Source organism: Malus domestica, chromosome 01, assembly GCF_042453785.1.
Source record: "Malus domestica chromosome 01, GDT2T_hap1".
In the NCBI taxonomy this organism is placed as follows: domain Eukaryota; kingdom Viridiplantae; phylum Streptophyta; class Magnoliopsida; order Rosales; family Rosaceae; genus Malus; species Malus domestica.
The window spans coordinates 32,367,564-32,389,188 of record NC_091661.1 but is presented as its reverse complement, the minus strand read 5'-3'; the positions used below and the strand labels follow the sequence as shown (position 1 = coordinate 32,389,188).

At 39.5% G+C, this 21,625-nt stretch overlaps 2 protein-coding genes and 1 pseudogene across 7 annotated transcripts; 2 read left to right on the top strand and 1 right to left on the bottom strand.

Moving 5' to 3' along the window:
• Positions 1–1,288: 1,288 nt before the first annotated feature.
• Positions 1,289–7,928, bottom strand: LOC103445836 (origin of replication complex subunit 3-like; annotated as a pseudogene).
• LOC103445062 (uncharacterized) lies at positions 1,937–4,062 on the top strand. Its single transcript, XM_008384034.4, has one exon. It carries the CDS (start codon positions 2,851–2,853, stop codon positions 3,496–3,498), a length of 648 nt encoding a protein of 215 aa, XP_008382256.1. The 5' UTR covers positions 1,937–2,850; the 3' UTR covers positions 3,499–4,062.
• Positions 7,929–13,361: 5,433 nt separating the features above from the next.
• LOC103445050 (GPCR-type G protein 1) lies at positions 13,362–16,620 on the top strand. Of its 6 annotated transcripts, none has more exons than XR_003774740.2 (9): positions 13,362–13,718; positions 13,859–13,959; positions 14,073–14,422; positions 14,714–14,798; positions 15,068–15,156; positions 15,639–15,725; positions 15,966–15,992; positions 16,111–16,197; positions 16,560–16,620. XR_003774740.2 is itself a non-coding variant. In XM_029105425.2 (8 exons), exons 1-8 carry the CDS (start codon positions 13,504–13,506, stop codon positions 16,593–16,595), a joined length of 984 nt encoding a protein of 327 aa, XP_028961258.1. In that variant the 5' UTR covers positions 13,362–13,503; the 3' UTR covers positions 16,596–16,620. The 6 variants fall into 6 exon arrangements, 4 of the variants coding, with proteins under 4 accessions (XP_028961258.1, XP_028961252.1, XP_028961271.1 ...); XR_003774739.2 differs by having other exon boundaries at positions 15,639–15,804; XM_029105425.2 differs by lacking the exon at positions 15,639–15,725 and having other exon boundaries at positions 14,720–14,798.
• Positions 16,621–21,625: the final 5,005 nt, after the last annotated feature.

The window sequence follows — 21,625 nt, the reverse complement described above, 5'->3', positions numbered from 1 at the left end:
AGGCACACATAGACCATTGAATACCTTTAAAGCTGTTAAGAAATATATATTCCCATCAACAGATTTCACAAATGTTCAGGAAATAAATATATTTGAGTTGAGGAAAAGATAAATGATGAGATGTATGTCCAAATTCCAAATTATCATCTGTTGATATTCAATTGTTTGATTAGTATTTAACTAATAAAAGATAGTAGATCAAGATTTCCTTTAGGAGTTATGTGCAAACGAAGAATTCCAAATTATCTTCTGTGCATATATTCACTACTAAGATATTCAAGAATTAAAAGAAGAGAAGAAAGAAAGTCTATAACAAAGCATGCAGAACACGATCACAAAACACAAGCTCTTAGTTCTGTGACAAATTCAGTTCAGAAAACCAGTCTTCTTTTCTCCAAATAGCACAGCATTACTATACCTCCTGTCGAGCAACACAACTCATCAACCCGTACATGCAACCCAAAAAATCTAAGCAACACCTAATCATGGAAAGAAAAAAAATACAAGGACCACTTCCAAGCAATTTTGGCAACCAATGTGATAAGAATTTCCCATGTCATAGAGTCATACCTCAAATCTATCAAAAGCCGAAAAGAAAACAAAGAAACCCCTGTCGTAGAGTCATACCTCAAAAACATTGACGGTGAAAACTTCCCAACTTTTGAGCAACTGACAGAGCAATACTGCAGGAAGATCCCTGGTCAATTCCAAAGTTTAGACAGTTCAGAAACTAGAGACTACCGACAAAGAAAAAAGGAAACTTAAAGTTAACGGATAAGCAAAACTTCCAATTTCAGTATTATGAGGAACATAAATGATAAAAATATGTAAAACAAAATAAAAAATAAAAAATGGAATGACATCTAGCAAAACATGGAATAGAGAAAGTGAGACTCATCTAAATTGAGACTAACTATCATGGTGCTTAAATAAGAATGAAACAGCAAAGCATAAATATTAATAAATAAAATAATTTAAAAAAAAAATAAAAATAAAAAACTATGCTTCTCAACAATTTCAGGCAAAGTAAACCATGCATGCAACTGAAACATGAGACCTACTTCAGTGCATCTGAATTTTTTAGGCCACATTACTTACCTCACTTTGTGAACTACCTGACAAATTAGGTGTCCCTTTCGGGAGCTCAAATTTTGTTCAAGCACACGGTGATCACTTGACAAAGATGTAGCAAAACTTTTTCCCACTCCAGTGAGATTATCATTATCAGAAGCCAATGAGTTGTAAATATCTGGATCAAGCACCTCGCAAAATAAGTCTAACAATTGAATTTTGTCGAACTTCCCAGCTTCATATAAGCACTGCAAAACACTTGTGTGTCAAAATACAGAAAATACAAAAATAAGAAATAAAAAGAAGAAATAAACACTAAACAGTGTTCCTTCGCTCATCAGACATTAGATACAAAAATTCAGCTTGAGGTGCCAAAACCTGTAAAAACATATCAAAATATGCATTTAGGCTTACAAGTTGGAAGATGTTAAGCTTAGGAATGTTGAAGGCTTGAAGCACTAATAATTAGTATCTGTATAAAAATAAAATATAAAAAAGTAGTCACCAGAACTACAGTGCTCCAGAGCATCTGCAATCTCTTCGACTCTGTCAAACCATGAGCTATATTGATATCAGTTTGTTCAGCCAATTGATCCCTGGTGACAGAATTTCCATCAGATGTCAGAACGTTATCTTTTTCATCCACATTTTGAACTCATCCTTTACTAAAAATGTAAAAACATTATTAAATCTTAGGATTACGATTATCTTCCATGACATAAAACTTTGGAAGCACACTTGATCACTTTCTCATTCTGAGATCCATTCAATGGCCAGATTACATCTTTGTAAAAATATGCAAAACATCGTTTGGCATTGGGTTGGGGGAGGTTGGAGAAAACTTATCATGGATGCATGGTGTTTATACCATATTTAGGGCCTCGTATTTAGACATTGTATAAATACTCGATGGACTTAAATGTAATTATGTAATAAAGGAAGGGGCGAATATGTAACAAGTGAGGAGTCCTTATTCTATAAAAGGACCCCTCACCCTCACAATTGGAGGCTCATTCTCACCCTCAGAGGCCATTTCTGGAGCCTTCTCACCCCTCTCACATTCCCTATCATATTCAGAGGTTCTTTCCCTCACCTCTCAGATAAATACATAATCAGTGTGGGCGTAGCCCAAACCTTGGGATGAACCACGATACATCTTGTGTTATTTACATTACTTGCAGATTCACAGTCGGATTTACGTTGTTCCAAGACCTCCGGTTTTGTGCATCAACATTTGGCGCCGTCTGTGAGAATCGACACGAAAAACTATGTCGGTTCTCTTTCATTTTTTCACTTCCACCATGAATCTACAGAATCTGCAAAATCTGCAAAAACCCATGAACCCAAAGCTTTCCTAAAAAAACCTAGAAACAGAAGAAACCAAATCTCTCTCTCTACTTAAACAGTGCGGGAAAAGTTGGTGACGTATCTGGCTCCGCCTCCACCAAGCAGCAAAGATCTTGGCCTCTGCTGAGATGAGCTCCTCCAGTCACCTGCGTCATCAAATCCTGCTCGGCGTTGCTGGACCTTTACTCTGGCGAGCAAGCTCACCAGCAGGCGTTGGTCTTCGGCTTTGCATCCGACCTCTTTATTGAAGCTAGTAAATAAAAAAACCCCATCCGTCTCTCTCTCTCTCCTCTGTCTGCCTTTTTACCAGTCGAAAATGGCTGCCATGCACACCTCCACCACATATTCTCCAACCCATAAATCCCCAATTGACACCCCAAAAATCCACTCTCCTCACCTTCCTGCACTTTCTGATCGAACACGAACTCCGCCATGGCTATGCAGAGCGGAATAGGGGTTTCCAAGATCCTGATCTTAGCTGGGGCAGGGTATACTGGCACCATCCTTCTTAAGAACGGTAAATTATCCGAGTTGCTCGGTGAACTTCAGTCATTGTTAAATGGATCCGGGGAACACGCAGACGGTGACTATGATTCCCTCACAGCGCAGATTAGCCGAATGACAGCTGAGATCAGGCAATTTGGCTCGTCGCGTGGCGGGGGAACGGTTTTTGTGAATGGGAACGGTAGCCAAATTGGTAATATGACATCACTAATAATGCCAGCAGCTACCTTGGGAGCAGTGGGTTATGGATACATGTGGTGGAAGGGTCTAAAATTCTCAGATATGATGTATGTGACAAAGCGTGGTATGGCTACTGCTGTTGAGAATTTGACAAAAAATTTGGATAACGTGAAAGAGGCTGTTGCTAAAGCAAATAAGCACCTGACGCAGAGAATTCAACATGTGGATGACAAAATGGCAGAGCAAAATAAGCTCTCAAGGTCAATTAATGAAGATGTTGCTGGAGTGCAACATTCTTTCACTGATATTGATTATGACTTGAGTAGATTGCAAAGCATGGTTTCTGGTTTGCAGCAGCTCAAACGTTTTCAAAAGTTCAAAATATGGAGTCTTTAACGAGAAAAAGGGAGAATTTGCAGAAGAAGAGGATTGGGCCCGTCAAGTCTTCAGCTGACGATGGCGGTGGAGGAAGTGAGTCGCTCACCGATTTGAGCGGCGATGACTTGAGAGAGACTAGCAGTACGAGCCGATCCCAGTCCTCATGATTCTCAGGGCACTGATGAATCATCATCTCAATTTACGGGAAGCAGGACCTTAGTTGGAAAAGAATTTAGTGAGTCTATGATCTGTCAACCTGAGTTAGCAGGGACCAAGTCTCGTGAAGAACCAGATCCTGATAATATGGATATTATGGAAAGCAGGGGGCAAGCAAGGAATAATATGGACGAACCTGATCCTGATGCCGATGATGCAACAAGCAGATTAGATATGGCTTTCTTTAATCGTCCAGCTGCTTTTGAAAATTGTGTAAAGAAAAAGTGGTGCAGTCATGGAGGGGTCATGTGCTCACAAAGAAGAAAAGCAAAAGCACTAACAGAAGCAATGCTATTGGCAGATTTAGATCAAAATCCACTGCGCTTGCGCCTGCGCAGGAAAAGAAAGTGAAAAGAGAAAGCAAAAGGGAAGCACATGGGGACACTGCAAAAGCAAGGAATAAACACCCCACCAGAATGATATGATTTACTTTTCTTGGCAGATGTATGATGTGATTTATTTTTCGTATTTTTCAGAGATATCTGTATAAACCCCATCATAGGGTAAAAATAAAAAAATAAAAAAGGCAAACCCCAAAATAAATGGGTTGGAATGTTGTGTAGAGGACGAATGCCCATAAGCCTAAAATAACACCAACCAGGTCATCAAAAGTACGCCCAGTACTCCACAATTATTCGGCAAACTGCCGTTATTACCACCAACCTGGTGATGAAATGTACAACCCGTACTCTAAATATCATTTGGCAACTAGCCATTCATGCCACTAACCCGGTGATGAAATGTACAACCCGTACTGTCCTTCATGCCACCAACCAGGTGATCAAAAGTATGCCCAGTACTCCAAATTATACATGAGCACTACTCATGTCATTCATACATAAACATTCATGAGCATCACTCATGACAATCATACATAAATATTCATAACCATCATTCATGTCAACATTCATGAGCATCACTCATGTTAACATTCATAAGCATCACTCATGACAACATCCATGAGCATCACTCATGTCAATCAAACATTCATGAGCATCACTCATGTCAATCAGCTTCAAAAGCTTCATTTACAAAAGCTCTAGCTTCAAAAGCTTCATTTACAAAAATTCTAGCTTCAAAAACTTCATTTACAGAGCTACAGCTTCAAAAGCTTCATTTACAGAGCTCTAGCTTTAAAAGCTTCATTTACAGAGCTCTAGCTTCAAAACTTCACTTGCAAAAGCTTCACTTACAAAGCTTCAGTGCAGGGTATACAAATACCGCCTTCGAACAACCGCCACTTCGGCCCATATATGGATTCAATTTGAAGTCTCCAGCCAACAGATTCTATTGACCGAAGACTTGGGGGACTACATTAGTTACCATATATTGAGCCTCAACTGGGCCTCATGAAAAATACTTAGGGGACTGAGCCTGTTACTTATGTATTGAGGAGCGAGACCTTATTTTATAAAAGGGACTCCTTCACCATCATTAGAGAGCAACGCCGCCAGCTGAGCAACTGTCTCGCCGCGAGCATCACTCCTAACCCATCACTTATGTATTGAGGAGTGAGCCCTTATTCTATAAAAGGGACTCCCTCACCTTCAACGCCACAAGCCGAGCCAACCAAGGCAACATAAGCCACGAGCCGAGCAGCCTCGCGACATGTGCTATTTCTAGTTTAGCATCATTTCAGATTGAGCACCGCCTCATATCAAGCATCAGTTCAAGACAACATCTAGTTACTTCGGCCCACACATGGGCTGAATTTCAAGTCTCCAGCCAAAAGACTCTCTTGACTGAAGACTTGGGGGACTACTGTTTATACCATATTTAGGGCCTCGTATTTAGACATCGTATAAATACTCGATGGACTTAAATGTAATTATGTAATAAAGGAAGAGGCAAATATGTAATTAGGAGATGAGCCATTATTCTATAAAAGGGCTTCCTCACCCTCACAAACCCTAAGCCTCTCACCTCCTCTCAAAGCTCTCACATTACAGAGCTCCTTCTCTCTCTCCCTCAGATAAATACATATTCAGTGTGGACGTAGCCCAAACATTGGGGTGAACCACGATACATCTTGTGTTATTTACATTACATGCAAATTCACGGTCGGATTTACGTTGTACCAAGACCATCCAGTTTTGTGCATCAACACATGGTATTATAAAATAAAATTAATAAAATCACAAAGAACGCAAGCAGGGAGCAATAATCGCCAAATTGGTTATTGTTGCTTTCATGGACATTCCAACGTGTGCATATCTGATTGCATATAAATACATCAATACATAAACCAAATGTTCTGTGTCAAAAGACCTTTCCTTCCAGAATCCAAATCCAAAAAAGGATCATGAAGGGATCTGTTACCAATTATCCACTTTGTTACAGTTCAGTAGAGTACAAAAGGGAAAAATACTTCTCTTTTGTCAATTAAATGAAAAACCTAAATAAGAGATGGCAGAAAAGGAATATGAGTTCAAATGTGGGTATAAGTCATGCATCCTGCTCGAATGCTATTTATCAATGTATAACATTGTAAACATGGTGGACACAAGGAGGAAAGTGATACTTCATGGATGCTAACCTTGCTGCCTTCTTTAACAAGCAATCGACCAAGTATGAAGCTTAAAGGCTCCGAGGAGAAATGTTGGACAGATGCTATCTAAAGAAATACATTTTTACATCAGCAGGGGCCTAGTCATGATGGCAAAAGAACATGAGAGGAAATGCAACAACTTAATTACCAACCTTCAAAGCCCTAATAAAAGATGCCAGTGTACCATCCTGATTGAAGAAGTAGTTTCGCAGAAACATAGCCACCTTGTGACCCATAGCGAAACCAGAGCAGCACCTCACAAGAGCAGCCTCAACAACTGCATCCATCCTCTCAGCTGGTGATCCCAAAGTGAACATGCAAAGGCACAACTTCTTCAGCACATTGAAGGAAATATTCTTGGGGCATCCAACGTTGTTGCAACTCCCATTATTAAAATGACTGGGATCTTGACAACCCATTCACTGATACAAATAGTGGACCAAGTTACAAGCCCAGGTAAGCAAAATCTTGTACTCACAGAGGATGGACGGAGAGTATCTGTGTTGTTTATTGTATAAGCAAAAAGTGAGGGTTGGGGTTAGAATACCTCAACATAAGAATGAAATCAGACAAGACAGGACTAGAACATCTTTCCATGTCGTTTATAATGACAACCACCGGAGAACCATAGTTTCCGTGCTGGCTGTACCATGATGCCAATAGGGACATATCACCTGCCTGAGTAAAATAAAATAAATTAAATTGAGTAAGTATCTACTTGTTGTATAATTTAAATTGAAGGGACGAAGAAAGGTAAATACTTACATCAAAAGAGCGCATCAAAAACTGTCTCAATAAACTTGAAAGACAACCAGCAATCCCATTCTTCGGTGAAAAGTCGAGAGAGGAAAGGTTAGCGACATGGCATCCGTGAGATTTCAGGCTGAGGCCAAGCTCTTGAAATGTCGAAAAAACGTCAACAAACTCCATATTCCCTGTCAGTAATGAGTCAATCGGTCAACTCAATCAACTCAAGTTGGAAATAAGATAAATTAAAGGGAAGTTTAACGAAAAGCACCGGTACTGTTTATTTTAACGAAAATCCACATTTTTACACTAAAAAGTCAATCCTAATACCGTTCATTTTACCTTTTATTTTCTCCTTCTCATTAAAAGTTTTCAAGTTATTTTCATTATTTTTCCTTAAATTAAAAGGGAAGAGATGTTGAAGAGCAAAAGCATACCGGTGAGAAGGAGCGCAGTGAAGAGCTGTGCACAAGAAGTAGCGTGCGTGACAATCGGAAAAGTGCCGAGAGGAGAAGGGATGGGAGCAATTGGCTTCATAGCACCGAAGGAATCGCATACCCAGCTGTGTATCGGGTTGAAAACCTGAGCATTCATATTCCTCAGAACGTCCTTGATGGAGGATTCGATTCCTGACCAAACTAACTGAAATGCTTCCATTCGCAAGCAGCCCTCGTCGCCTTCCTTAAGCTTTGTTGGGCATAGGTCGAGCCTCTTTCGGGCTTTCCCACCAGAAGTTGATTTTTCTGTGAAGAACAAAGAAATGCTGCTTAATTATAAAATTAGACAAGATTTGTAGAGATAGAAATAATAAAGCATAAATAAACACAAACGGAAGGGAACGCAAGGGACCTGGATGTTGTTTTGGGCGGCATCGGGGCTTGATGGGGGCGGTGAATCACCCGCACTTGCAGATGCAGACCCCATTGATGCTCTTCTTTTCTACACTCTACATAATTAGCCATATCTTTATTTTATTTTTTATTTTTTATGGAAAAAGGCTACATAATTAGCCATATTTAGGGTTTCATAACCCACCCCCAATAGGTTCTCTGACCTCTCCGACCCTGTCTTCCTTTTTGGCGGGAAAATAAAAAATTACTACACCCTTTTAATAGCTATTATTATGACATTTTTTTTTGTGGTAAAAAAAATGCAACACAATGACATCCACCGTAGTATTACTCTTGTTTAATTTCGAGTTTTTATGGGATCTAGCTTAATTTAGAGCTATGATATGGTGCAGTGCATGTGAGTTAATACGATAGTATCTTCTATTATGACATATTTACAAACATGAAAGAGAAAAAGAAAGAATTCGAGTTATGAAAAATTTGAGTATAAACAAAGTATTCACATTAAAGTGTTTATTAGTTGTCGGCAATCATAAATGAAGCTAAATTTTAATATACATGGTATACACTTAAATCTGAATTTCTCTTTTTATAGCTTATGTAAATTTCGTGTAAAATACTACAATCTCTTCTTACACCTATTGGTACGCTCATCAATGTTGCTTATGTCGTCTAGTTGTCTTATAACTTTTTTAGTGGAGTGATAAGGTGGCGGAGTATGACTTTCTCCCTTCCTATCCCTCCCCCTCATCCTCTCACATTTTTCATTTTGTCTTTATCTATAACAAAATAATATAGATATTGACGTGACTTAATCATGATATGATTGAAGTTTAATGGATAATTTTCAAATTTCAATGTATATTGAAGATAAAAGTGAATGATATTTTTTATTTGATGGGGATCAGAAGGGGACTATATGTGAAGGAAGTTCATCCCTTCTAATCTTATTATTTTAAGGAAGATTAAAATGCAAGGGTGGAATTTGCAAATTTTCAATAGGTGGGCTAGCTAAAAGTTATTAAAATAAAAGGAAAACTTGATAGGGATTATTGGCACTCCAAAAATCTCATTATACACTTCAAACTTTCTATATTTAGAAAAAAAAAAATACACTTGTGAGGAGTGTAAAATGAGATTTTTTTAGTGCCAATAACACTTCTCAACTTGATATAAGTCCAATTTTTTGAGCCAATAGTATAAATAGTCCAATTTGTTATATTAATTATTTAATTACCAATAGCTATCTATTCAATGATAAGATTTATTATAAAAATCAAATTTATTCCCAATTATCTCTTTGCTTTTTTTTTTTTGTTATTTATCGTTCTTCCTCCTGCTTTAAACCCCATTTATAGATTTTATTTTTAATTTTTATAATCAACTTATATCACTGGTTAATTATATTTATCAACCTATATGACAAATTCTTTTTTTATAATCAACCTGTCATAAATTAATTTGTCTTGCTTGTAGGTATGTTATGTTTTTTTCTACCTTTTAATTAGGTTTCATATCTCACGTATATGTATAATATAGGTTCATATATTTGTTACTTGAGTTAGGGTATAACGTTTTGCACATAAATTTATGTTAGTAAATTAGTATTTTTTTTATAAGATATTAATTAGATTTGTTGGAGTTGGAAAATGCATAATATTTTAATATTTTAATTGATTTTTAATATATTTATAAAACATAAACTGTGTCACATCCTGGCCCGGGCCCCCACCACATCCCGGGCTCGACTCTGCCGTAACACGATATTGTCCATTTTAGGTACAGATGGGAATATACATATAAAGGCTTACAGGATCCACTCCCCTGAGCGATGTGAAATGTTACAAAATGAGTATAAACGAAATAAAAACATATAATTAGATAACTTGACTCACTCCTAAAAACACTCTATGTTTTTTGGTCTAGATATTTTGTAGTGAAAGAGGAAAGAGGGAGAGAAAAATACCTGCCAAACAGAGAATTTCATTATATGAAAATATACTTATTTTGAAGACAGATTGATGAAAAAATGCAAATTGAGGATTTGATTAAAAAACTTATATATATATATATATATAATATAATCATTATTTTGACAATCCGACGATGATTGTGTTACACACGTATATTCATTTGAACTATATTTGACCATCAAATGATAATGATATTAAACATATGTAAGTATTATAGTCAGTCCTGCAAATTGGGGAGTTAAACAATTAATGCTAGGATTTGGCTCATTAACATGAGAAAGACCCAATGGGGTAGGAGGAGAGATTTTTCAGTGTGTTTGGAACACGAGTGCATTCTTCATGTGTCATTCATTATACAAGTGGAGGAATACTTGAAAAAACTAACTTCCCCCACTTGTATAATAACATATAGCATACCATCCTATGTTTCGGGCACATTAAAAAATATCTCAGGTAGTAGATGGTTGTTGCAGCGAGTGTGGTATTGAGAGTGGTGATGGCAACATAGATGTCAGTGGTGATACTTTGGTGGGGGTGGTGGCTGTGACGGAGGTGTAACCTGTAAATGTTAGTGGTAATGGTAAGACGGTGGCAGAGGTGATGTGGGTGAGGTGGCGATGATGAAACAACAAAGGTGGTGGTGGCGACCATGTAACAACCCGCCTCGATTTTATCGAAATGAATGGGGTATTTTCGTGAAATTTCACCTTAGGCTATATATTTTTCCTTTAAAATTGGTTTTTTGAGTCTTAATTGGTAAGCCCAAGGGGCCCATCCCTGATTTGTGTCCCCAGTTCCTCTCTTCCCTGTGGACTCATCTTTCTCCCTTAACTCTCTTTTTTCTCTTTACTCTATCTTTATCCTTTTCTCCCCCTCTCACCGTAGTTATCCCTCATCCTTTTTCGAGTTCCACTTAACCAACCACAACCCACACCACCTAAGCGTGGAGACATTGAAACTGAGGACTTGAAGGCGTGATACTCCAACAGTGGCAGTGTCACTATGCATCTTTGTCCCCAAACGAACTCCAGTGAGTTTCCATCACCTCAGACGTGGGTGAGCTTCGATAACACTCTAAACCTCCCCCTTTTTATCTTCATAATTCATTTATGATCGTATCTGTGTGTTTTGGTTGTCGAAACTACAAAGAAACACATCAGGGAGACTTTCCTAGACTCCAGCGAGGAACTTGTCACTTTCGAGTCAATTTCCGGCCAAACCACAACGAGTTGGCTAGCATGCAACATATCAATCTCTTCATCTCGTTAAGTACTACAACTTTCCTTTTTGTGTCACCCAATTTCGTTGAGTATTGAGGAAGTTATATGCATTTGAATTTTACCCAGTTTTCCGGTGACCTCCGTGGCTTTTGAGGTATTTTTCAGCCAAACCACGGCAAGTTAGACGTCTTGCGAGGTACCATTCTCTTGGTCTTATCAAGAACTACGATTTTCGTTTTTGAATTATTCGATTTCGTTGAGGATTGACAAAGTTATGAACGGTTAAAGTTTGTTTAATTTCAGGCCAAATTCCGGTCTTATCCTTCGACTAGGTCCGGTGACCTCCATGCCAAGAAGCCAAGTCCTCGGGCATTTTCTCAAAACACCACGGGCCTTAGGCCCTTTAAGCACCAACCCTTTACCCTCTAATCCCTAAACCTAACTTTAAGCCCAACCTAATTACCTAACTCAACCCAAAACCCAATTGAAGTAAGGCATTTGGGCCATTTAGAACTCGAGCCTTAGGCCTGTGACCCCCAAAGCCCGAACCCATTTAATTATTTAATTCCTAAAAACCCAAAGACATTGGGTTGGGCTTTCAAGCCCAATACCATTTAAACCCTAAAATCCATGGAACCCAAACTCACTCCTTTAAGCTATAACCCATTAACCTAACCTATAACCCTAGCCCAAGTCCTTACTAAACCCTAAACCCTAAACCCTAACTGATCCAAACCCTTTATGGGGAATATTCCATTAGGGAATATTCTATTAGGAAATATTCCGTCATGGAATATTCAAGGAATATTCTGTTGACTTTTACAAAACTTACCCGGAACTCTCTTAGGGTAATTTGACGTCCTAAATCCGTTTCCGATGTCCGTTTTCCCAAATTAAATTGTTATAATAGAGTTTTATTTATTGGACCCTTTATGTGTTTAGGGGCAATTATTGTGACGTTTTCGTCTTTGCTAGTTTGCGTGGCTCTTCAGTGGCAAAGTATCTGTGAGTGGACCCCTTCTAAAAATGCATGTTTTGATAGTATAAATGTATACATGAAAAGTATGATTTAAAGATTATGAATAATGAAACGCTTTAAGATAACATGTTTACTGAGACTATTTTGAATTATTATTATTATTCCTATAACCCGTGTTATTGTAGCATATCTGATGGATGACGATATGATATTTAGAACATGTTTCGAACACCTCTTTATAGTATAGATGATGAATGACTTTATTCTATGAAGTTGTTTTTCAATATATGTATGTTCAATGGTTTTGTACTTACCTAGTGGTCCTTATTCCGCTAAGGGACGTAGGGATAGATTCCAGTCCGTCCTAGGCGATGGTTATGGTGTTCGCATAAGGTCTGAAGTGTTTTTCCTCTGGCTATTAGCATAGGGACGGGGAGCTGGCATATGGCCTGGGGGTTATTTTCCTCTGACTGTTTGCTAAGAGACGAGAAGCCAACATGAGGCTTGGAAAGTTATCGAACATTCACTAGTGGTTATTATATATACAAGTTATGATTAGAGACATTGCATGGCATGCTAGGTTTCGGAAAACCTATATTTATCATGATATATATGTATTTTCATAAAAAGTTAGGGTTAGTACGTTGGTAATGGTTTTAGTATATATATATATATATATCTATATATATATATATATTAACTTGGTCCACTTATGTTTGTTTTGTGCCCCCTTCAGGATTTAGAATCAAGGCATACAATCCCGACGTTCATGCACTTTCGCATTGACATCTTTGAGTCCTCTCAGTGTAGGATCCATCATTTATTTCATTCAATTTTATATTATTTCTTTTAGTGTTTTAGTTAGTTGTATGCTCTGAACACGTTTCTTAAATGCATATTCATTATTTTTTTATATTTATAAGTCTTATCTATTCCTTGTTTTCAGCATTTGCACTCAATAAATAGCTTTCGTCACCCTATGGTGTCGGCCAGCACGTGCCTATCCTGGTATTTGAGGAATATCGGAATCGGGGCGTGTCAGGCCAGGTTGTGCTAATGATAGTGACGACGGTGGTGTCATATATAATTTTATTTTTTCATAAAAACTCTAAATACCTTTATTTTTATTGTACCAAGCATATTGTATCAAGTATGATGTTCTATCAAGTAGATCGTATCTAGTCAACAATATGTTTCACATATTTTTCACTAACATGCAAAAAAAAAAAAAAAAAACCGTTAACGTAACGTAATTTTCCCTGCGACAAAACCGAAAAAAGATTCCCTCAGAAAAAACAAACGAAACAGGAGAAATCGTTCTTAGTTCCCACTTTGCCAGTGAGTTAATGTCTCCAGATTCATTGAATTGAAATATGGTTTGTATGAAAATTTAGGAGGATGCCCTTACGAATTCGATCAGGAATACTCAATAGTGAGGAGGAGGATCGAGGATCGAGGATCGAATTCATTCCCAGAAGAGGGAGAATAGATGGGTTGGGGTTGGGCAATCTACGAGGGAGTGGTGGCGTTGGGATCGCTAGGGCTGCTGGGATGGGCGGGGCTGTGGTTCTTGAACCGAAGGCTCTACAAAGAGTACGAAGAGAAGAGGGTCTTAGTTCAGATCATTTTCAGCGTCGTCTTCGCCTTCTCCTGCAATCTTCTGCAGCTCGTCCTCTTCGAGATCATCCCCTTTCTCTCGCAAAGGTTTTTTTTTTTTTTTTTTCATTTTCCTTTTCTGTTTTCAAGGAAACTATAATTTCATGATTGATTGCATAATTTAATAATTTGCATTTGCGTTTGATTTCTATAAAATAAATACATAAAATTGTTTGATTTGGTTGCAGGGCCCGGTGGCTCAACTGGAAGCTCGATTTGTTTTGTCTCATACTGTTACTGGTTTTCATGTTGCCTTATTATCATTGTTTCTTGATGCTCTGCAACAATGGTACGCCTACCCACTGCCTCTACGGCCCCGTAGCCTCTAACAAACACCTTGTACTACCGTACTTACTAGTTTACGAAAATTTAAACTCCAATCGTATCATCTATTCATCTCAGGGTTTCGGAAGGAACGCGCTGCTCTTGGATCCTTCTTATTCTTGCTCTCCTTCCTTTATGCTTTTTGGCGCATGGGCATTCACTTCCCTACGCCTTCCCCCGATAAAGGCTTCTTCACCATGCCTCAGTTGGTCAGTCGCATTGGCGTTACTGTCATGGCTGTCTTGTCCGGTTTTGGAGCTGTCAATTTGCCCTATAGTTACTTATCTCTCTTTATCCGAGAAATTGAGGAAACTGAGATCAAGTCCTTGGAAACACAGCTCATGCATTCCATCGAGACTTGTATTGCTAAGAAGAAGAAAATCATTCTTTCTCAAATGGAGATGGAACGCATTCAAGGACCAGAAGAGGTTCTCTTCACTATCCTATACTTTTCTGTTTCCAAAGTGTTAAAACTCGTGCACCTTGATTTCTATACTTTTATCGTATTTCAATGTGCTAACTCTATCATAATCTTATTCTGTTGTTCTAATTGGTGTTACTTAGAAACTGCATTTTGTATTAGCATATCTTTAAGGGTTTAGCCGACCCCACTTAGTGGGAAAAGGCTTTGTTGTTGTTGTTGTTGTATATCTTTAAGGGTTTAGTTTTTAGCAGTGTTTATAAACCTAATCCTGACTTGTGCCTAATTAAATTTATAGTTGCAGAAATTAAAAGCTAGATCTTTCTTTAAAATAATTGTTGGCACTGTTGTGCAATCTGTGCAAGATGATCAAAAGGAGCAAGGTTGGTATTGCTCTATGTTTTTCCTTATGATAAGATCTTGCATATTTTCTTTTGAAAGAAATGATTGCTTAACTTTTAAATTTCTCTAATACTTCTCTAGCCGTGTTATTTGCATGCATTGAGACCTACTAGATATGTTGTCGTATTAAGCTTTCCAGACCATCAACATAGTGCCATTACTCTGTAAGGACGTCATAGTTGTCTTATTTCACTTATCTCCCCCCCCCTTCCCCCCTCTCTTCCTTCCCCTTTTCTTTTTGGTTACACAGATATCAGAAACATGGAAGCAGAAGTGCTAGCATTGGAAGAGCTTTCAAAGCAGCTATTCCTGGAAATATACGAGCTTCGTCAAGCAAAGGTTTACTTCCAGTTCTGTAATTTCAGTTATAGGATATAAATTTTAAATGATTCCCTATGGGGCTGCTGACCTATGTGATTGTTTGCACTGAACCATGCATCTGTTATTTTAGGTACTACAATTTTCATAAACTTTTGCTAAAATGCACCTCAGCCATTATGGTTTTTTTTTCAACCTGGGTGCAAGACTGGAACTTATGTGCTAGCTTGGATGAAGGGAAATTTCTCTTAAAAACCATTAAGAATTCATGGCGATAGTTTTTTAAAAACCATTGTCTCTTAATTGAAGGTGTTACAACTTACAAGTGAAGATTTCTGAATTGGAAATTTGTGTAGGCTATTTAAAACTCAATTCCATGAGCCATTCAAGAGTGTAATAAAAAAAAAAAAAGGTAAAGAAGATTTATATGAACCACGGGCTGTTTTAATACTTTAAACCTGTGCCTGATTGAAGTTGTATGAACTTAAAGTCTTACTTGACAGGAGGCTGCTGCATATTCTCGAACCTGGAAGGGTCATATGCAGAACCTACTAGGTTATGCATGCTCTCTACTGTGTATATAAATGGGGGTAAGGCTAGCCGACATTCACCTCTCCCAGACCCTGCGTAAAGCGGGAGCTTTGTGCACTGGGTACGACCTTTTTTGAGGTTGTTTGAATTGAAGATACTTTAGTTACATAGTTTGCCAACATTAATTTTATTTTCTTCATGTTAACAAAGAGGGAAAGTTTCAAACTTGTCCAAGTGTTTCTTGAAGTTACTATTGATTTTTGGAATAGTGCCTGACTACTTTTAATTTCTCCGTGCAGTCTTTGCAAAGTGTTGTTTTCAAAGAGGTAGTTCTTTCATGTCTCATGTATTACCTATAATCACTTGCTTACATGTCTGTTTCTGATTTCTACCCTATTAGTTTCCATTTTTGTTTTCGGTAAATAGTAATACGTTCTCTGACAGGCTGGCTCTGTGGATCCTGTGACGATGACAATTAGCATATTCTTGCAGTTCTTTGACATTGGTATCAATGCAGCCTTGCTATCACAGGTTAGCTAGCTTAACATTTACACCTTCATTGGCAGACCCTTTGGTTTCTATCTAAACCTGCATGCTTGCAGTTAAATCATATATATTGGTGTTTTCCCCTCTCAATGGACAAACTTGCAGTTACATAATATTTTACTTTTGTGATAATGTGGACTCCCATTTTTGTGGTACAGACTATATGCAAATCACAGTTTCAAACAATTATAATCCTGATTTTGGCCTTATTTCATTTGGGCTATTTTTCGCGTGACATTTTTACTACTATGGATTGCAAATATGCAGTTGAATCTTATGATATAATCTTATTAGTGGTTGATTTATTGAACACATGGTTGACACTTCATTTGTTCTCATTTGTCTAGATACCAAAGAAGGAGAGTTGGATATCTATAAATTAGCTAGAGCAAGGGAAAAGAAGACAAAGGACCTAAACCAAGTGAGGTGCATCAAGGATGAGGATGGAAAGGTTCTTGCTACAGAGAACGCGGTTAAAGACAGATGGAAAGGTTATTTTCATAATCTTTTCAATGAAGGACATGAAAGGAGTGCTTCTTTAGGGGAGTTGAGTAACTCAGAAGAGTGTAGAAACTACTCTTTTTATCGTAGAATCCGGAATGAAGAAGTGGTTGTAGCTTTGAAGAAGATGAAGCATAGAAAAGCAGTAGGCCCAGACGATATACCAATCGAAGTGTGGAAAGTTTTGGGAGAGACAGGTATAACATGGCTCACTGACCTTTTCAATAGGATTTTGAAAACGAAGAAGATGCCAAATGAGTGGCGAACGAGCACTTTGGTGCCTATCTACAAGAATAAGGGCGACGTACAAAATTGCATGAACTATAGGGGTATTAAGCTAATGAGTCATACAATGAAGCTCTGGGAGAGAGTCATTGAGCATAGATTGAGGCAAGAGACACGGGTTTCGGACAACCAATTCGGGTTCATGCCAGGGCGCTCAACCATGGAGGCAATCTATCTCTTACGAAGATTGATGGAAAGATATAGAGATGGGAAAAAGGATTTACACATGGTCTTTATAGATTTGGAAAAAGCGTATGATAGGGTCCCAAGAGACATTCTTTGGAGGATTTTAGAGAAGAAAGGAGTACGAGTAGCATATATCCAAGCTATAAAGGATATGTATGAAGGAGCAAAGACTGCCGTAAGAACTCATGAAGGACAAACCGAAAGCTTTCCCATAACTGTAGGATTACATCAAGGCTCATCCTTAAGTCCTTACCTTTTTGCGTTGGTAATGGATGAGTTAACAGGACATATTCAAGATGATATTCCTTGGTGTATGCTTTTCGCAGACGATATAGTGTTGATAGATGAAACTCAGGAAGGGGTAAATGCAAAGCTTAACCTTTGGAGAGAAGTGCTGGAATCTAAAGGTCTTCGCCTAAGCCGATCAAAGACAGAATATATGGAGTGCAAGTTCAGTGCAAATGGAGGCCAAAACGAGTTAGGGGTGAGGATCGGAGATCAAGAAATACCAAAGAGCGACCGTTTTCGTTACCTAGGATCTATCTTGCAAAAGAACGGAGAATTAGATGGAGATCTCAACCATAGAATACAAGCTGGATGGATGAAGTGGAAGAGTGCATCCGGCGTGTTGTGTGACCGCCGTATGCCACTGAAGCTCAAGGGAAAATTTTATAGGACGGTAATAAGGCCAGCGATGCTGTATGGCACAAAATGTTGGGCGGTGAAGCATCAACACATACACAAAATGGGTGTAGCGGAGATGAGGATGCTTCGTTGGATGTGTGGGCACACGAGAAAGGATAAGATTAAGAATGAGGATATCCGGGGTAAAGTAGGAGTAGCCGAAATTGAAGGCAAGATGAGAGAAAATCGGTTACGGTGGTTTGGACATGTGCAACGAAGGCCTACTGACGCTCCGATTAGAAGATGCGACTATGGGACAGAGGTTCAGGGCCGAAGGGGTAGAGGAAGACCTAGGAAAACTTTGGAAGAGACTCTAAGAAAAGACTTAGAGTACTTGGATCTAACGAAGGACATGACACAGGACCGAGCACAATGGCGTTCTAAGATTCATATAGCCGATCCCACTCAGTGACTTGGATTTTCCAAGTCTCCAACCGAGAAGTTTTCCTCACTCGGGAAATTAAGGGAACACTACCCCAACCTACATGCTCCACTCAGAAAGCTTCAACATACAAGCTTCAACAAAAGAAAATTCAAAGAACTTAGCGAAGAAGGTTTTGGTGTAATTTAACACAATACATTGAAATGAAGGAAAACTTATTTATTGATATCCCCGATAAACTACAAATATGTACATATACATGAGTAATAAACAAACAAGAGGGAGCCTTCACAAGGGTTGCTTAGGAGAAGTCTCAGCAGTCGGTAGAGCCCCAGAAAGAAAAGGCACCGGAGGGGGATCTTTCGGAGCCTCAGTACTGGACAGAACCCTAGAAGGAGGAGGCATCAGAGGTTGATCATTTGGAGCTTCATTACGCGGTACAGCCCCAGAAGACGAAGGCAATAAATGCCTTTGGAACAAACCCACAAATCTCTGATGATCAAGTAAAACCTGACCATCAGTTTCCTTCATTTGGTCAAGCTTCCTCTTCATGTTTGTAGCATAGTCATGTGCGAGCCGGTGCAACTGTTTATTCTCATGCTTGAGCCCTCTAATCTCCTGTTTGAGACTCATCACCTCAGCCGCCAATGATTCAACTTGGCGGGTTCGAGCAAATAGGCGTTGGGCCATATTAGACACAGAACCTGCACACTGAACACTGAGAGCCAGCGAATCCTTAACAGCTAACTCATCAGACCGTTTGGAAAGTAGTCTGTTATCTTTGGGCGTGAGAAGGTTCCTGGCCACCACCGCAGCAGTCATATCATTCTTCATCACGGAATCCCCAACGGTAAGAGGACCAGTAGGGGAGACGAAGGATGGGCGCCATATGTTGTCTGGAGAAGGCGGGGCTGCCTCTTCAACAAGGTTCAAGTCAAAACGACGGTCGGAGGGGCCAGACATTTTCAAAGGTGTTGAAGAGAGAAGAGGTTGGACAAATCAAGATCTTAGAAGGGCAAGAATGGAGCTTCTACTGGTGGAGATTCAAGTGTGCTTCGGAACTTAATGCCAGCCCCTATAAAAATCTGCACTCGACGGAGCTTCAGAAATCGAAGAGGCACCTGCTCAGAAATCGAAGAGGCGTTTGCTTTCTCAAAAGCTGGGCTGCTTAGAGACCACGAAGGTTGATCTCAGAAATCGAAGAGGCGTTTGCTTTCTCAAAAGTTAGGTTGCTCAAAGACCACGAATGCCAATCTCAGAAATCGAAGAGGCGCTCGCTTTCTCAAAAGCTGGGCTCCTCAGAGACCACGAGGGCCGATCTCAGAAATCGAAGAGGCACCTACTTTTCCAGCCTTGTCAGCACCTGTCACACGCACACTCAGCTTTGCGGAAATTATGGGCATTCTGTCGAAGACTTCTGAGGAAGTAGAAAACACATGAATCTTACTGTTCAATCACCCACTTCCCACACGCAACAATAGCTCATGGGTATCACAGATAACTTTGCCAAAGTTCTCTGCCAAAATTGAGCACGTAAAGCTTGTAGCTCCCACTATATCGCTCTGACCAAGAAAGGTAAAAGAATAGCAAAGAAACAGCACTAACAAAGTTTAGACCCATAAATTTTGAAGGTCTAGCTACCATATTATTACCCACAAGGGTAAAGGAACAGTACCACTGCTGGATAATTGGAAAGTCCCTGTGTGTCAACCTCTGTGCTTCGTGGCAAGGTAGACTAGCAAACATGCCCAACCTTTACTCACACTCGAGAAAACACTACCAATAAGATTGCTTGCTCCAAAATCGAAGAGGCACCGTCCTCCGAATCTCGAGAGCTAGACTCCCAACATGACTACTTTCTCAAAAATCGAAGAGAGGGTAAAGGAACAGTACCATTGCTGGATAATTGGAAAATCTCTGTGTGTCAACCTCTGTGCTTCGTGGCAAGGTAGACTAGCAAACATGCCCAACCTTTACTCACATTCGAGAAAACACTCCCAACAAGATTGCTTGCTCCAAAATCGAAGAGGCACCGCCCTCCGAATCTCGAGAGCCAGACTCCCAACATGATTACTTTCTCAAAAATCGAAGTGACACTGCTCCCCGAATCTCGAGAGCCAGACCCCCAGCATGATTGCTTTCTTAAAAATCGAAGATGCATCGTTCTCCGAATCAATCGAAGAGACGCTCGCTTTCTCAAAAGCTGGGCTGTTTAGAGACCACGAGGGCCGATCTCAGAAATCGAAGAGGCACCTACTTTTCTAGCCTTGTCAGCACCTGTCACACGCACACTCAGCTTTGCGGAAATTATGGGCATTCTGTCGAAGACTTCTCGAGAGCCAGATACCACAGACCACTTTTTCAAAGTGCTCTGACAGAGTTAAAACATGTGAAGCTGGCAGCTCCCACTACTGTGCTATGACCAAGCAGGGTAAAGGAATAGCATTACTACTTGTTAGGGAGACTCCTATATATGTCGACCTTCATCCCCAACGGACAGGCAGACCTGCAAAAATGCTCAACCCTTCCTCATATCTGAGAGGGCACTCCCCACGAAGCCTTTCGAAATATTCAGCTTTCTTTCCCCCCGATAATACCTCTGCAAACAAGCTATACTAGAGCAAGAATATCTCATATCATCAGGGTTAAAAGCAAGAGTATCCCATATCATGCTTTTTCCCTGTCTTTTCCTTTGGCCTTGTTTTTACCTGCAAGACAAGGAGAAAGAGAGCAATCAGTAAGCACTTGGCATCAAGCTTCCAGCCAGGAACTGACTGCCTGGAACCCCTTACCTGATTACTTACCTGGCATTGCTCTCGAGTACTCATCTTCAACATCTTATGTTTCCAGGGAAGATACCGCATCTGCTTGAGGAACAGATAGGGCAAGTGCGAAGGATACAAGGAAGCATGTGGAGACAAGCGTAACAGCACACGTGCCGATACATCCATTACTCTGTCAAAAGCAAAAGTATCCCATATCAGCAGGGTCGAACGTACTCTAGATTTGATGGACTTGTTTTGACCCTCAAATTCTTCAGTCGGCTCTGGAGGAAACCAGAAAACCCTCCAGCTCAGTTCAAGAATAAGCCTGTGGAAAGTTACTTCTTCAAAAGCAAAAGTATCCCATATCATCTCTTCTCATTTTTCTTCTCTTTATCCTTCATGCTGCTGCAAGATGGGGAGAAGGTGAACAATCAGCCGGAGCTCTGATTGCTTACCTTGTCTGTCACCTCTTTCAGCAGATCCCCTAGCTCGGCGACTTAGGGGACTCCTACTACATGGTTTGTATCGCGCTTGACCAAGCCTGAAACTACAAGTAAGCTTCAAGTGAAATTGATACATTACCTTGTGCATCTCCACCAATTAAAGATAC

Excerpts from the sequence above, each read along its gene's own strand:
- LOC103445062 (XM_008384034.4), top strand. The coding sequence starts at position 2,851 with ATGGCTATGCAGAGCGGAATAGGGGTTTCCAAGATCCTGATCTTAGCT.
- LOC103445050 (XM_029105419.2), top strand. The coding sequence starts at position 13,504 with ATGGGTTGGGGTTGGGCAATCTACGAGGGAGTGGTGGCGTTGGGATCG. Across the intron at positions 13,960-14,072 it reads CTTGATGCTCTGCAACAATG|GGTTTCGGAAGGAACGCGCT; the intron begins GTACGCCTACCC and ends TATTCATCTCAG. Across the intron at positions 14,423-14,713 it reads GCATTCAAGGACCAGAAGAG|TTGCAGAAATTAAAAGCTAG; the intron begins GTTCTCTTCACT and ends TTAAATTTATAG.